Source organism: Aegilops tauschii, chromosome 1, assembly GCF_002575655.3.
Source record: "Aegilops tauschii subsp. strangulata cultivar AL8/78 chromosome 1, Aet v6.0, whole genome shotgun sequence".
Classification (NCBI taxonomy): Eukaryota; Viridiplantae; Streptophyta; class Magnoliopsida; order Poales; family Poaceae; genus Aegilops; species Aegilops tauschii.
This window is the reverse complement of record NC_053035.3, coordinates 393,610,474-393,624,673: the sequence shown is the minus strand read 5'-3', so window position 1 is coordinate 393,624,673 and position 14,200 is coordinate 393,610,474. Positions and strand designations below refer to the sequence as shown.

Here is a 14,200-nt window from a genome sequence, read left to right as displayed (position 1 = left end):
TAGCGAAGGATTTGAATATCCAGCGTATGGTTATTTCGTCTGACTCCAAGCAAGTGGTGGGCGACATAATCTCAGGAAACAGCGGAAGATATGGTACGGTTATTAGGGAGATTCAGAATAGAGCTCATCATTTTATGTGTAATTTCATGTATGAAAGCCGAAACTCTAACGTTGAGGCTCATAGCTTAGCGAAACACACTCTCTGTAGGCCCTGGGCGCCATGTGTGGTTAGGCCATTCCTATAATCCAAGATGCATACCACAAACTGTGGCTTTTGATCGTTAATAAAGCTTGGATTACCCCTAAAAGAAAAAGCCCTAAAAAAAACTAAATGCTGTGCTCTATGCCTAAAAAAAACCATATATGCTATGCTCGCTCAACGGATACCCATGACAAACCCGATGTGGCATATCTTTTTTCCTTTTTGAAATAACCCGATGGACATATCTTTTTTTAACAGAGTCTAGTAAAGTGCATATCAGCATATGCATACCCCGCGCCAAGAAAAGGAGACGGAGAGAAGGCTAGTGCATATGCAGGTTTTCAGATGAACTCAGATTGGGCAGACATGTTTTATGATAAAACTTTTATCCATAGCAACAACTACATCATGCGTGCGTCCTGTGGAATGAGGTATACATGTATACGCTAACATCAGTGAAAGAACCTGGCAGACATACTAGCCTGAGAACGTAAGAGAAACATTCGGAATGACTGAAATAAACAAAACAAAATGCTGCAATATGTCAAAATTAGTTCAGGAGCTAGCTAGTACTCCCTCTGTAAAGAAATATAAGAGCGTTTAGATCACTATTTTAGTGATCTTGATGCTTTTATATTTGTTTACGAAGGGAGTAGCTGCAAAAAAGGAACAAGAATCATGAGGTCAGAAATAAACGACACAAATCAGAACAAGAAAAATCTATTTAGAGCACCACGACCTGTCTGACACACACAAAATCCAATTCACCTTAATGTCTTTGGGCTACATCTCACAATCCAAACGCTGATAAGAATAAGAGAATAATCCTACCTGACACTTTTTTTTTGTCTTCTATAAAGAGCTCTATGTAGAGTAACCACAAACACCTACCTGATGCTATATGCACTCTACCTATGGTAGATAGAGAAAAATACACAATAACTAATCAAGTTTCATTCTGAACCAGATAACAGGAATCCTGCCAGCACAAATGATTCGACGGGGAACGTCCGTAGGGGGTTTACTGCACAAGGCCCCTGCAGAGGAAAAGCTTGGTCACCCGAAAAAAGAAAAGAGAGGAAAAGCTTGATCCCAGCAAATAGAGGATGCTCAGCACCACCCAACATAGGGATTGGCATGCTTTCAGAAAGAACACAGAATGGTAGAGGATCCAGCATACAGGGCACGGCGATCAGTATGGGCTATATGTCATCATACCTTGTCGGATCATAACCATCCTCATCTTGTCAAGTTTATATGGCTAAAACTGTTTGCAATTGCAGTAATCCTGTATTAAATAGGAAAAACTTGCATTGGAATCCCACCTGTGCAGCATGTTGTTGATTGCAAGCTTGCAGAAGACAGGAAGTTAACCAAGTGTGGATATAATAGAAACAGGGTTCAAAGATCAAACAGTGAAGCCTATATGCGGTAACACACCAAGGTCCCAACTGGCTTAGACCTAATCTGCATACTGGGTATGCCAACGTGCATTATCCTGCTTATTACATGTCAGTCCTTGCTTCCCGCAAAAAAATGGCTAACAGGACGTTATTGCCTTGGAACCCTTGATATTGGTGGTTGCCACCTTCAAACTAGCAAGGTGGTACGTATCTCCACTTATGTTCTAAGGCCCTGTTTGTTTGGGCTTTTGCTTTTGCTTTTGCAGCTTTTCCACTTTGGTCAAAAAGCCATAAAAGCTCCTAAATAGGTGCTTTTCGAGCTGTAATGGCTTTTGGAGCCAAATATTGTTATATTGATTCATCAAAAACCATAAAAACTCCAAAAGCACATATTTAGGAGCTTTTATGTTTTTTTTGTCAAAGTGGAAAAGCTGCAAAAGCAGAAGCAAAAGCTCAAACAAACAGGGTGCACACATATACTCATCGGCCACACTTGGGCTGAATTTCAACCAGGCCGGGCTGAGGTGTCACATATGTGGAGAACAGCATAGGTAAGAGGGGAAAATTCAGTGTCCTAGTCACTAAATATTTGTAGCATAGGTATGTAACTTGGCAGAACATGCATAAAATTCAAAGATAATTATAATACCAGCCTAAAAATATTGCTTGCTAGTTCTTACTACTAGTTTACAACACCAGATACGTAAATAATACCATTTATGTAAATCAATATAATTAATTATTTAACTTTTAGTACCAACTACCAAACCTTTCTATGTTGGCAACTAAGTCAATCTTCCCATAACTCACCAATTAGACTCTGTCTGTTGAGTGGCAGGGTGGAATATGTTAACATAAACAGGCATGCAGCCATCTTTGATGTACGGGATGTTATAAAAGGCAGACAGCACGTATTCAGTATCTTTAGCAATGTCTACACTTCTCATTCATGGCTGTTGGCAGGAGGAAAATAATGAAAAGAGGGAATCCATTCCTGAAATATGACATGTATAACTCAAAAGGAAACCTGAGTAAAAGAAAAGGAGCTACAGTAATGCTGAACAAAATAAAAAGTATGCTTGTATAACAGATAATATCCCAAAATGTCTGCATTCAAGAAATTCCTTTGTTTTTGGGCAAGCAGGCCAGAAAACAGATCATTCAGGTTAAAATGCTTTTAACGGCAGCCAAAGGCAAAACAGCTACTGTTTCGTGCAAACCTTGGATCGAATTGCGGTGTGCTAGAGGAGACATTGTTCATAATAGTTTCAGAGGAATACCAAAAATTAGAGGATATTTCAGTTGCCAAAATATTTAAAAAAAAATCTGACAACGACATCTGTCATACGAAGCGTTTACTTCATAAAGTATTGGTTGATTGGTTCCAAACACCAACATGAAAACTATGATTAAATTAAATATATAATCATAATGTAAATAAATATATCACTGAAAATCACTATAGTTGTGTCAGCCAGACAAGCAAATATGACTAGATGTTACTGAATGATTATGTCATTATATGTGGCACAAAGGAAAATACTATTTAGGCACAGGAAGCTTCCATTTCCCTCAAAAGCGGCAAATTTTCCTACCAATTAGTACATCATATCTGATTGTTATTGGACATGCAACATTGTTGAGAAGTGAGAACACACAATAAGATATGGTTAGTGGAAAATCTAGTGATGATTGTCTAGAACAAAGACCATTTGGAACCATTGATAATTACATAGCCCAACAATTTGGTATGACACACTTACAAATTCAGATTCCGTAAATTTGAATGCTAGCCGAAATTGTTACTAGAACAAAGTTGCAAGTTCTGCACAGAACATCCTATTGTCATTGATTGGACGAATTCAGCAGTGAGAACAATACTACTCCATCTAAATTCAGATCACGAGAAAAACAGAAAGAAAGAGTAAGCTACCTCCAATTATCGTCTGCTTCCTAGATCCACAAGAGTTGAGTTCACTGCTTTCCCAACATTGCATCCAGAATAGAGTTAAGATTATGTATATATTTGTCGTGACAATAACCGGCCCTACAGAATCTTTCAATTGTGAGGTCAAATATAGAATTATCTAGGGAAAGCCCTTTTCTTTCTCTCATATTCTGGAATATGCGAATAGTCTCCGGGATTTTGCCACTGTAAGCAAGCCTGTTTATAAGGACGCCAAGAAGATCCATTGACAGTCCATTCTCTAGCGATTTTAGAAAGCAACTACTGGCCTTAGCAAAATTTCCATCTCTGCATAATCTAACAACGAATATAGTGTAAGTAACTTCATCTACAGCAATTTTTCCTGCTGCCATGTCAGAAAGTAGGTGCCCCACCTCACTAAGCTTTCGATGGTAGAAAAACCAATCAATCAGTGTATTGTATGTCACGACATTTGCAGCAAACCCTTTGTTACAGACCAGGCTCTTGGCTGCGGAGCACTTTCGACCAATGCAAAGACTACGAATGACAATGTTGAACGTCCTCGTGTTTGGCATCACACCTTTCTTGATCATGTCAGTCAACAGCTTCAGAACACCCCTCCAATGTCCCATTTCACATAACCTGCCCATCACAGTGTTGTATGCAACAACACCAGCATACCATCTCGATGACGTACTCCTCTCTAGCAAGTATCTGGCATGGGAAATCCTCGAGGCATGGCAAAGGCAATTCAGAAGAATGCTCAAAGTAAAATCTGTGGGGTCCAACCCTTTGCCCAGCATAACACCCAGCAGCACAAGTGCTTCCTTAGCCTTACCTTTCTGGCAGAGACCATTCATAAACGTATTGTAGGTGACAATACTGGGCGTCCAACCCTTGGTTCTACTCTCCGTTAAAAGCTGCTTGACTTCATTAAATTGGCCGGCGTCGCACAAAGCCCTGATCAGAACATTGTAGGTGACTACATTGGGAGGGCAACCGGCACATTTTTCCATCATGGCCATCAGGTCCATGGCCTCCCCAACACGGCCCTCGCGGCAATATCCCTGTACAATGGGCGTGTAAGTATGCACCATGGGACGGCACCCCTGCTCCAGCATGCACTCGAGCACACCCCATGCCTCGGGGAGCCTCCCCACACGGCACAGTCCCGTGATAAGCGTGGAGTACGTGCTCACGTCAGGTTCCACCCCAGCCTCTCGCATCGAGAGGATCGTCTTGTACGGAGAGTCGTCGTCGTCGGAGGTCCACGAGTGCAGCTTGAGGAGGATGTTGCAGGACGACGCATTGGGCGCCACCCCTGCCGCAAGCATTTCGCCGAACGCGTCGTGGGCGTCCTTCACACGGCCAGCTTCCACGAGCGCGTTCATGAGAGTGTTGTAGGAGAGCACGCTGGGGGTCCCGGAAGCCCTGAGCTCGGCGAAGCGGGCGAGCACCTGGTCGACGTCGCCCGCGCGCGCCAGGGCCTTCATGGCCACGTTGCAGTCGCGCTCCAGCTGCCGCCGCTGCGGCTGCGGCTGCTGCTGGTGCTGCGGAGGAGGGCGTATTTCTTTCGATGCGGGTAGAGGCGGGAGGGGCTTGGCGTCGTCAGAGTCGTCGTCGGAGGAGGAGCAGGTGGGAAGGGGGAGGGTCGCAACGGAGGCGAAGGAGGCCATGCGCCCGCGCAGGAGGAGCCGAGCGGTGGGGAGGGCGGTGGAGCGCGCGATGGTCGCCAACCGTGGGGTTCACCGGCGGGCGCCGTGGCGGTGGTGGAGGTGGTGGCGGAGGTGGCGGCGGCAGAGAGACTGATTTTGGGATAAGGAGGATGGGCTGAAACGGCGGCGGGGTTTGCGTTGGGTTTTGGGAACGTGGGCCGGGTCCGCAATTAACCGGAGTATGCTTCATTCAGCCCAGCACCAGTTAACAGAGCATAAAAAAATCTATTGCCCCTCAAAAAAAAATCTATTCCTCAAAGTTCACTAAAAAAATTCCTATTCCTCAAAGTGTATACTAAAAAAAAAATCTATTCCTCAAAGTTTGCTAAAAAATTTTTACTCCCCCAGAAGAAACACGAGCATATCCAATAGAGATTTGACCTTGTCCAAAGTGTCATTTTACAAGATTTTTCAACAGTGGGAGGAAATATAAAATTAGAGCCTGCATTTCAGTAATTAGTAAACACAATCTCATGTTCTACCCTAGTTGTTATTGACAAAAATAAAGAAACAGGAAAGTCACATTTCATTTCACCTCATTATCAATCCTAAAAATGCTCCTTGTGGAACACAAATCTAGTGAATGTTCTCATGTTCATTTTGTGGCAGAGTCTTTCCAGTTGTCTTCCCAAATCATCCGGCCCGCAGTAGAAAACCCCTGCCATTGCATTCCATTTCCATTAGAATAACAAATACGTGAACTCGAAACCGTAAATTTCATGGAAAATATGTCCCAAATTAAATAATACTACTAGGAAACTCATAATAGTTGGGTCATATATCTGCAACTCGTCCCCCTTTTGACACATCAGAAAAGAAACTGGGGATCATTATTTCATCGTACGATGATTTGACTGACAATGCATCTTCTAAATTAAAACAAATATTTTTCGGTAGAACATTAGTTGCATATATAATTAGCTGTCAGACAAGAACAGAAGAGTCATACCTATCCTTTCACCGATATGTTTTCTTGCAAGACCATGGAACACCCTAGGCCAGTTCGGCCTCGAAAAGTGTGTACGGACCTGCAAGTAGAAAAATTGCCTTGTGATTGACAATTTGACAATTGCACGGAATGAAGGGTTCGCGGAAATTAGCACTGGAAAATTGCAGTGCACCAAATGGTAGAGTAATAAGAATGTTGTACAATCTTCAATTTTGTGTAGCTGTTTAGGAGAAAGACTTACAGGAGTTTTCGAGATGATATCAATGCCATGGCGCGCAAAATGAAGAGCTTGAATTGCGCTTATCAGCACTGACCGCTTGTCACCTTCCTGGTAGACGCTTGTTAGATAGTTGTACATCTCTATCACACCCTACAAGCACAACAAGAGATTTATAAGAGCGCAAGACATTCATTGTCATGGAAAATGCCCATCCGGAAGTAGATATAGACACTTTAGAATGGTCATTAAATCGTAACCTGTTTGCTGTCTCGAGCTGAAACCTCCTTCATGATGTCCCTAAACCACTCAAAGGATCCTTGCTCTCTTGTCACCCAATAAAAGTAGGCCTTCCTCAGCCCATTGGCACTATGATGATTTGCTGCGCAGCCTTCCTGCAATGGATTGGGAAGATTATGATAAATCATTTTGTATGCATGTGCGTAGCTGGTTACACTATATGAGCAGGTTGCACTGGTCATTGCCTTATCTAGGCCATTAGCAATGTCTTTGAGGACACTTATGAACGGTGTTGCTCCTATTCCAAGCCCTATTAGCAAGATAATTTCATATTTCGAGTGATCTTGTGATGCTGCACCGTATGGGCCATCAATGGATACTTTAGGCAGGTCGAGGTTGCTGCAACGCAGTGCCTACAAAATGTCAAGTGTTTATATATTTTGTATATATGACTACAGTATTGAGATAGCTACCTGAAGCATTATTCAGCTGATGAAGAGTGTCTTACCTCATGGAACATATCATACACATGGTAGCTCCAGTCACCCAGAGATCTGATGTGGATGCTCAAATGATCATCATCTGGTGCAGAGGTAAGAGAAAATGGGTGCCTGAAACACAGAACGAAATAGATCTAGAATTAGCAATAAAACCCATGCTACAAACTTGCACGACATAAAGTGACAGCGCAAAACAGTAACGAAACTGATATATCACCAACTATTTACCAAAGCTTCAGTACCATGGTAAGCTTACCATTCAAACTTCGATACTTGTGGACATTGAACAAAGACATACACTCCACTTTGATAGCGAAAACCTGCAGGCTTTGTCATCTTGAGAGAAAGTACCTTCCCTGGATAAGTCATTGCCTGTTAAAAACATACTGAATTAGATTTGTTACAAGAGGACGTGCATAGAACAAATATACTTCATTGAGATGAAGAAATATGGCAGATGATCACATACATCGAGGATCTTTGATTCATATGCCATAGATCTGACCATCCTGAACATTCGCTCTCCAAGGTAGATCATCACAGGAATCACCACATACACCCATGTCTGCATACACTTTGAGACAGTATGAGATAACAGGGACATAAACATAGTGATCTTACTTTATTCAATTCATATTACCGTCTTCTCTGATACGTCTTTTGCTAGGAAGAGGAACATGGAATGCACGATGAGCAGAACATAGACAACAATGAACAGATGATGCGAGTACCAGAAAGCATTGAATCCCGCCATCTGTCTGACCAGAGGTGGGAGTGATCCTGGATTTCTTCTTGAAGGCCTACTGGCAAGCAGGAAAGCAATCAGCATGAGCACTACCATGGCTATACCAGTTGTTCCCTCGATTGATGTCACTATCTCCATGTATGATGGCTGGTGATAGCCAAAGTCACCAGCAATTGTGCGCCCAAAGATGGTCTTATCTGCCATTGCAATCCTTGGGATATCACATGATAGGTGAGTACCACCATGGAGGATTATGCCGATTACAATTCCTGCAGCAACAAGCTAAACTGGAATATGAGTATTATGCTTGGACCAATCGGAGTATACAAGCGAGGCAAATGCAATGCACATTACATTTGGCAATAGATCACACCTTGTGGAAGTTAATATTGTCATTAAATGGAATGACAGAGTTGATGCTACGGCTTCTCCTAAGCCAAGTGATAGTGTTACGGCATACAGGTAGGAGCACAATGGCCATGTTGAACTTAAGAGTCTCTGCAGCGCCCTTGGCAGTTGGCAGGCAGTATCCCATGACCTCAAATGCCAACCGCTGGCGATACTGCATGAACTTCCAAGTGAAGAGTGCAGCACATGCTACAAGCCACATGACAACTATCCATATTCGTCTCCAGTGAGCACGAAAGAAGACAATGGCTGCCGATGTCATACATTGTATGTGTTTGGTCGGTATAGGTGTTGAACAGCAAGTTGGTTGGAGATCATTCAGTGTCCCCTTTCTTGTTCCGCTCAGCTGCATGTTTTAGGATTTTACAAGGACAATAAATTGGATTTATATTATCAATATGAAGAAATAGAGTCAGTGATTGTAAAATATTGTCTGGTGCTAGTAGATCACCTTTGCTAGTCCCTGGCCTGTTTGGATTTCTTCTAGGATCAAGTGTGTGTATTCAGTTGCTTCGTCTTGGCTTAATGAGAGCTTGTTCAAAGAGGCACTGAACATTATCGCCTAAGAAATTAAAAGCATGTAAATACACAGTTCTAAGCTATTAGTAATCATGTGTTAAGACTGTCTGCATCATACCTGCTTGATATCTTTTTCAGTGAGATTGCTACTTGAGTTTCTTTCACAGCTGCAGATTCATATGTGTCAGTATTTTTTTATTTCTTAGTGTGTATACTGGAGACTGGAGTCATAGGAGTTGCAGTTGACGAAGAATACCTATCCAATGCTATTCTGATCCCATGGCTAGAAGAACGACTGATGGATCTGTTAGGATAGCTGTTTTGATTGACCAAAACAGGCTCTTTCGCCGAACTAGCAGACTCATTCTCACCTGCAGAGTAAGAGTATGAGCTCATAAAAAGATGCAGGTAACATGTAGACATAAATTAACCAAAAAAATAGGGCTATTTTTCTTGAGAACCCATTCAATAGTTTTTTCTCAACATCCTGGATACAAAAAAGAAACATTAATACCACAATCTTCATTTTAACCCGTCAAAATCATCGAGCCGTATGGAGCGTAGACTAAAACCACGCCACTTGGTATGGGTCGGACCGTCAGAGGGAGTATTGTTTTTAAGGTAAACCTTGCAGAAACTAGGACAGTGTTTCTAGTTGTGTTTCTTGTTTTTAAGGTAAACCTTGCAAAAAACCCCGTCCTCTCAATCGGTTCCTCCCCAGCCCATCTCCCACTCGAAGGCTGGACTCTGCACCACTCGACAATAATAAAACTAATTCTATTCTCGTTTCATCCTTATCCCTCTTTCCTGTGAAGAATATTATCTTTGCTTAAAGCATGGGGCAATCACCCAGCACTTTAAGCACAGCCCACGTTGAAGCATAACAGCAAACAGTTGGCGCGCAGGGCTGCAGGCTCCAGAAACAAACAGCTCATAGCACGACCGCACGAACAGTTCGACAATCCATTCATCTACGCAGCCTGAATCTAAAGGAAGTACACGCATACGTACGCATCTGTGACTATATTCAGCTAGCAATATAGCATGTTATGCAACGATCTCGCCTACCTTCGTGAAGACACTGAAGAGCTCGGCCTCGCCAACATGTGTGGAAAGCCGCGGGATTGGAGTCGGGAGGCAGGTCAGGAACTCAGGATGGAGAGCGTCTGCAGGCTGGGTGGGTGGGAGGATCAAAGGAGGCGCGGGGAGGTGGACATGGTCATGCTGGAGAAGTGGAGATAGGCGCGGCGAGGTGGACATGGTGCTCAGTTCTAGTGCATCTTTCATCAACTTCTGTTGCACTATTTTTTTTCGCGAATACGCTTTGGAGTGTATCTTTGCATTGACAGAGAGAAAGGAAACAACTGCTGCACTTTCTATTGTATCTTTATTATACTGCATTTGTTTTTCTTTCTTTTCTCATCCACATCGGCAATCATCTCACACGTGGCAAGATGTCCACTAAAGCTATACAAAACTCAACCCAAACCCATGAGTCAGACCAATATACAATTTTTTGTGGTTGACACAAATTTAATTGGTCTAATTTATGATCAAAGTTTAATTCTGAAATGAGCGTGCACCTTATCAGGGTCGTCCAGGGGTCTGTGCGGGCTGTCGACCGCACAGGGGCCCCCGATTCTAGGCCTATGTTTCCTTAATTTTGGGCCATTTTTACAGCTAACACAGGCCCATGGCTCTCCCGAACTGGGCCTTCTCCTCAATTCCCGAATGAACCTTTCCTGAGTACGGATTGACACAGCTTGCCGCCGATCAATAGATCTATCCATCTTCCCGAGACGAACGAAGTGTGGCGCCGCCGCACGGTGACGGAGGCTAGCGCGTTATCTAGTTTGATCGCTTTGTTTCCTCCCCGGAGGTGCAGCCCATATCCCTTCTCACATGAAGAACTTTTATATGGTACAGCAACAACAAGTCGTCTGTGCACTGCATTGCAAGAAGGTGTCTTCTCCAATGATCTGATTTACTATAGCTTGTGTTTTTTGGTCTGTTGGCTGGCCATTCCTCATTAAAATTATGCAATGTTTCAGTTTTAGGAACAATTGGATTCGATGCACGGCTTTGTTCCTCTCTGCTGCTACTACAAGGGCCATGGTAAATGGACGTTTTGGTGACCCAATCCGGCAGGTTTCTTCAAGGGGTTGTTTAATGTCAAGTTTTCGACAGTGTACGTCATCCAGTTTTTCTTCGCTATAACACCATCTTGTAAATACACTTTTCTATTTTTAACATAATGTTTTGCGTATTCTGAAATAAAAATGCACAGGTAGAAACAGCAGGTGGCCCATACCAAGGCGAGGGCACCACTGATCTGTCCACCAGGTGCACTCAAACCGAAACCCTATTTAATTTGAACTATTTTGTTCCGTTGAATGATTATATTAGTGAGTATATTGTGTGCATATGCATCAGTTCATCAAGATAAGTAGTAGGTTAGTTGACCAAGTTGTCATACGTCAAGATTTTCAAGATTGTTGCTCGTTTAAAATTCAGGTTCAATCTTTTTTGTTTTAGTATTTGCATGAAGCAACCAGTATTCTAGAAATTTAGGGCCCCAATTTGCATTTCGCACCGGGCCCACGAATTTCTGGAGACGGCCCTACACCTTATTTATTGGAACGGAAGGAGTGGATTTTTTCGCTAGTTGGTTGCTTGGCCTTTTCCAATGGGAAACGTTTAAAGCCGGCGCACCGGCTAAAAATTCTGCCGGTCTCCCCGTCACGCTCGCTCTCTCGCGTCTACCTCCAGCCTTCACGGACGCGGATCCCCTCCCTCCCCTCCCTCCCGGGCTGCGACTGGGCCACCACGACCTCCATCGCCGGCGGCCAGGCTCCCCTCGCCGGCCGGCATGGCTGCCTGCCGCCATGGCCAGATCCATCCCCTACCTCCAGCCTTCACACGGGCGCATCCCCTCCCCCCTCCCCCCCCCCCCCCCGGGCTACGACTGGCCGACCACGACCTCCATCGCCGGCGTCCAGGCACTCCCTCGCCGGCCGCCATGGCTGGATGCACCTGCATATACTAGTGTTGCAACCGTCACCAAGAACGGCTTCAATAGCTGTTGAAAAAAGCTTTAACCATAGACAGAAAAGCTTCAATGGAACTGCACAGCAAAGAGAAGCTACAACCGTAGTTGGATTTTGTTACTACTAGCGAAGTTTGTTGCTACATCCATCAGGCGGAGCTGCGACCTCGCGACGATGACAACGACGATTTTTGCTGCAACCGTAGTAGATTTTTGCTACTACCGCTGAAGTTTTTTGCTACATTCATGTAAGGCGGAGTTGCAACCTCGCGAAGACGGCGACGGTGTTTGATTTTTGCTGCATCCGTAGTTTATTTTTGCTACTACCGGTGAAGTTTTTTGCTACATCCATTCAATGGCGTTGACTGACTGGTGGTCGTCGCCGACGCAATTCCGTGCAGCGAGCGGCGAGGGGCGGCGATGGAGCTACAACCGGAGGGGAGCTATAACCGTCGCCAGTGGAGCTGCAACCGCAGGCGCAGTTGTTGCATGGATTGAGGTAGTTTTTGACTACATCCATTCAACGGTGAGAACGGCCGGCGAGGGTGGGGACCGACCACGAGGACGGCCGGCAAGGGTGGGGACCGACCACGAGAACGGCCGGCGACGAGGACGGCCACCGAAGGGGACTGCAGGCGCGGCGACGAGGATCCTGAGCGGGAGTTGCAGATCCAGCCCGAGGAAGAAGAAGACGTGGGCGAATCGTTTTTCTTTTTTTGCTCAGATCCATTGGCCAAGCGGCTTGCATCAAGCGGCTGGGGCGGGACCGGCCGAAACTTTCGGCCGGTGCTAGCCGCCGGCGCCTAGCGTTCGCCTTTTCCAATCGACCAAAACATAACAGACTCTTCTAAAATTTCACTATAACAGAACATAAATGGTATGTATTGATACTTTGATAGTCTGATGGTTGATGGCCAAAGTGAAAGGAGCTAGCTCACCAGCAGTGTTCCCATGCGCCGAGGACGAGCGACCAAACCTTCCCTGCATCTCGCTCCACTTGAGCTCCCCCTTGCCGTCGCGCTCCACGAACTCCATCCCCGGCGACGGCCCGCGAAGCAGCCCTGCCGTCGCTCCGCCCGCCTCCACGTCTTCGCTGTCGCCGTCGCAGCCGAGGAATGACGCCGACGCTGGCAACGCCGTGCAGCAGCCGTCGTCGTAGACGTACACATCGGCGTCATGGAAGAGCACTTCGATCTCCACCTCTGAAGCCGACCTCCCCGAAGGGCAGGCGCTGAGCGACGCCGACAGCGCGTCGCTGCTGCCGCCCACGCTGGGGTTGGACACGAACTGTATCATCACTGGACTCTCCGAACAGATGATCGGTGCCTGGAGAAACTCGTCATGGAGCTGAGACATTGGTGGAGTAGACTGTATGTCAGGGACTCTTGTCATGGCAAGTTTCTTTGGAAGTAATATACTCCTATGCATCATGGTTCAAATGCATGGAGACGAGTTTTGGAGAACAGAAATGTGTGTGCGCTAGAGTACAAGCTGGGCCGGTGATGAGAGGTGGTGTGGTTGTTGATCGCTTGATTGGGTAGCTAGGGAGGGGAGTTAGGAATGTCATTCATGCTTGCTTTCGGTTGGCTCACGGTGAGATTATGCGGGCAGCCATATGCATGAGCGGCATCATCTGGTGGTACGTAGTGGCTAATCAACATGAGCTGCTTACTTCGGTGCGGGTTGGTGAGAGCATACCATCTTCTTTTTTTTTTTTTGCAAAAAGAGAGTTCACTAGCATTAGGGCAACTCTAACGCGGATCATCAAATCGCCCACAAATGTTCGGATATTTTTCGCCAATCCAACAACGGTCACCAAATTTGTTTGGACCGGTCCGAATGTTCAAAATCAAACCTACACTACTGGAATTTTCGTATACGCCGGGTGCCAAGTTCTTCGCCGAGAGTCAAAGCGCGGGCACGCGGCAAAGTCACAGACGCCGAGAGTACCTCTCGGCAACAGGCGCATCTCGACAAACACAAGATATTGCCGAGAGTAGACCTTGGCAAAACAACCACACTCGGCAAAGACACTATTTGCCGAGAGCCAAGCAACGGCACGACAAAGTTTTGCCACGTGACTCATCCGGCGGCAAATAACGGGAGGGTCATGGTTGTACTTCTTTGCCGAGAGCAGCTCTCGGCAAAGATTTAGTCCCACCTCATCTACTGACAAGGAGAAGGACCTGTTCAAATAGTCGGATAATCCAATTGCATTAAGCTACGGTCTTCATTATTAAGAAGATGTACGGTCAATATGAATCTTCCTCTCTTCCGGACATAGAATGTTCATAGTGGCAGTCCATATTCTAAAGAATGGATGCCGACC

The 14,200-nt window shown here is 45.2% G+C and overlaps 2 protein-coding genes across 4 annotated transcripts; both read right to left on the bottom strand.

Annotated features, from left to right (window-relative positions):
* Positions 1–272: 272 nt before the first annotated feature.
* On the bottom strand, positions 273–5,506 carry LOC109765801 (uncharacterized). Of its 2 annotated transcripts, XR_012183791.1 has the most exons (3): positions 3,539–5,506; positions 1,421–2,599; positions 273–1,239 (listed from the first exon to the last, which is right to left on the bottom strand). XR_012183791.1 is itself a non-coding variant. In XM_020324571.3 (2 exons), the coding sequence occupies exon 1, from the start codon at positions 5,206–5,208 to the stop codon at positions 3,580–3,582; it is 1,629 nt and encodes a 542-aa protein (XP_020180160.2). In that variant the 5' UTR covers positions 5,209–5,506; the 3' UTR covers positions 273–2,599; positions 3,539–3,579. The 2 variants fall into 2 exon arrangements, 1 of the variants encoding a protein (XP_020180160.2); XM_020324571.3 differs by having other exon boundaries at positions 273–2,599.
* Positions 5,507–5,609: 103 nt separating this feature from the next.
* On the bottom strand, positions 5,610–13,418 carry LOC109765800 (respiratory burst oxidase homolog protein F). Of its 2 annotated transcripts, none has more exons than XM_020324570.4 (14): positions 12,810–13,418; positions 9,082–9,196; positions 8,944–8,992; positions 8,758–8,868; positions 8,272–8,652; positions 7,794–8,180; positions 7,623–7,718; positions 7,410–7,525; positions 7,162–7,264; positions 6,899–7,066; positions 6,674–6,808; positions 6,438–6,566; positions 6,197–6,275; positions 5,610–5,905 (listed from the first exon to the last, which is right to left on the bottom strand). In XM_020324570.4, the coding sequence occupies exons 1-14, from the start codon at positions 13,300–13,302 to the stop codon at positions 5,796–5,798; spliced, it is 2,472 nt and encodes an 823-aa protein (XP_020180159.1). In that variant the 5' UTR covers positions 13,303–13,418; the 3' UTR covers positions 5,610–5,795. The 2 variants fall into 2 exon arrangements, with proteins under 2 accessions (XP_020180159.1, XP_073354999.1); XM_073498898.1 differs by lacking the exon at positions 12,810–13,418 and adding an exon at positions 9,894–10,308.
* Positions 13,419–14,200: the final 782 nt, after the last annotated feature.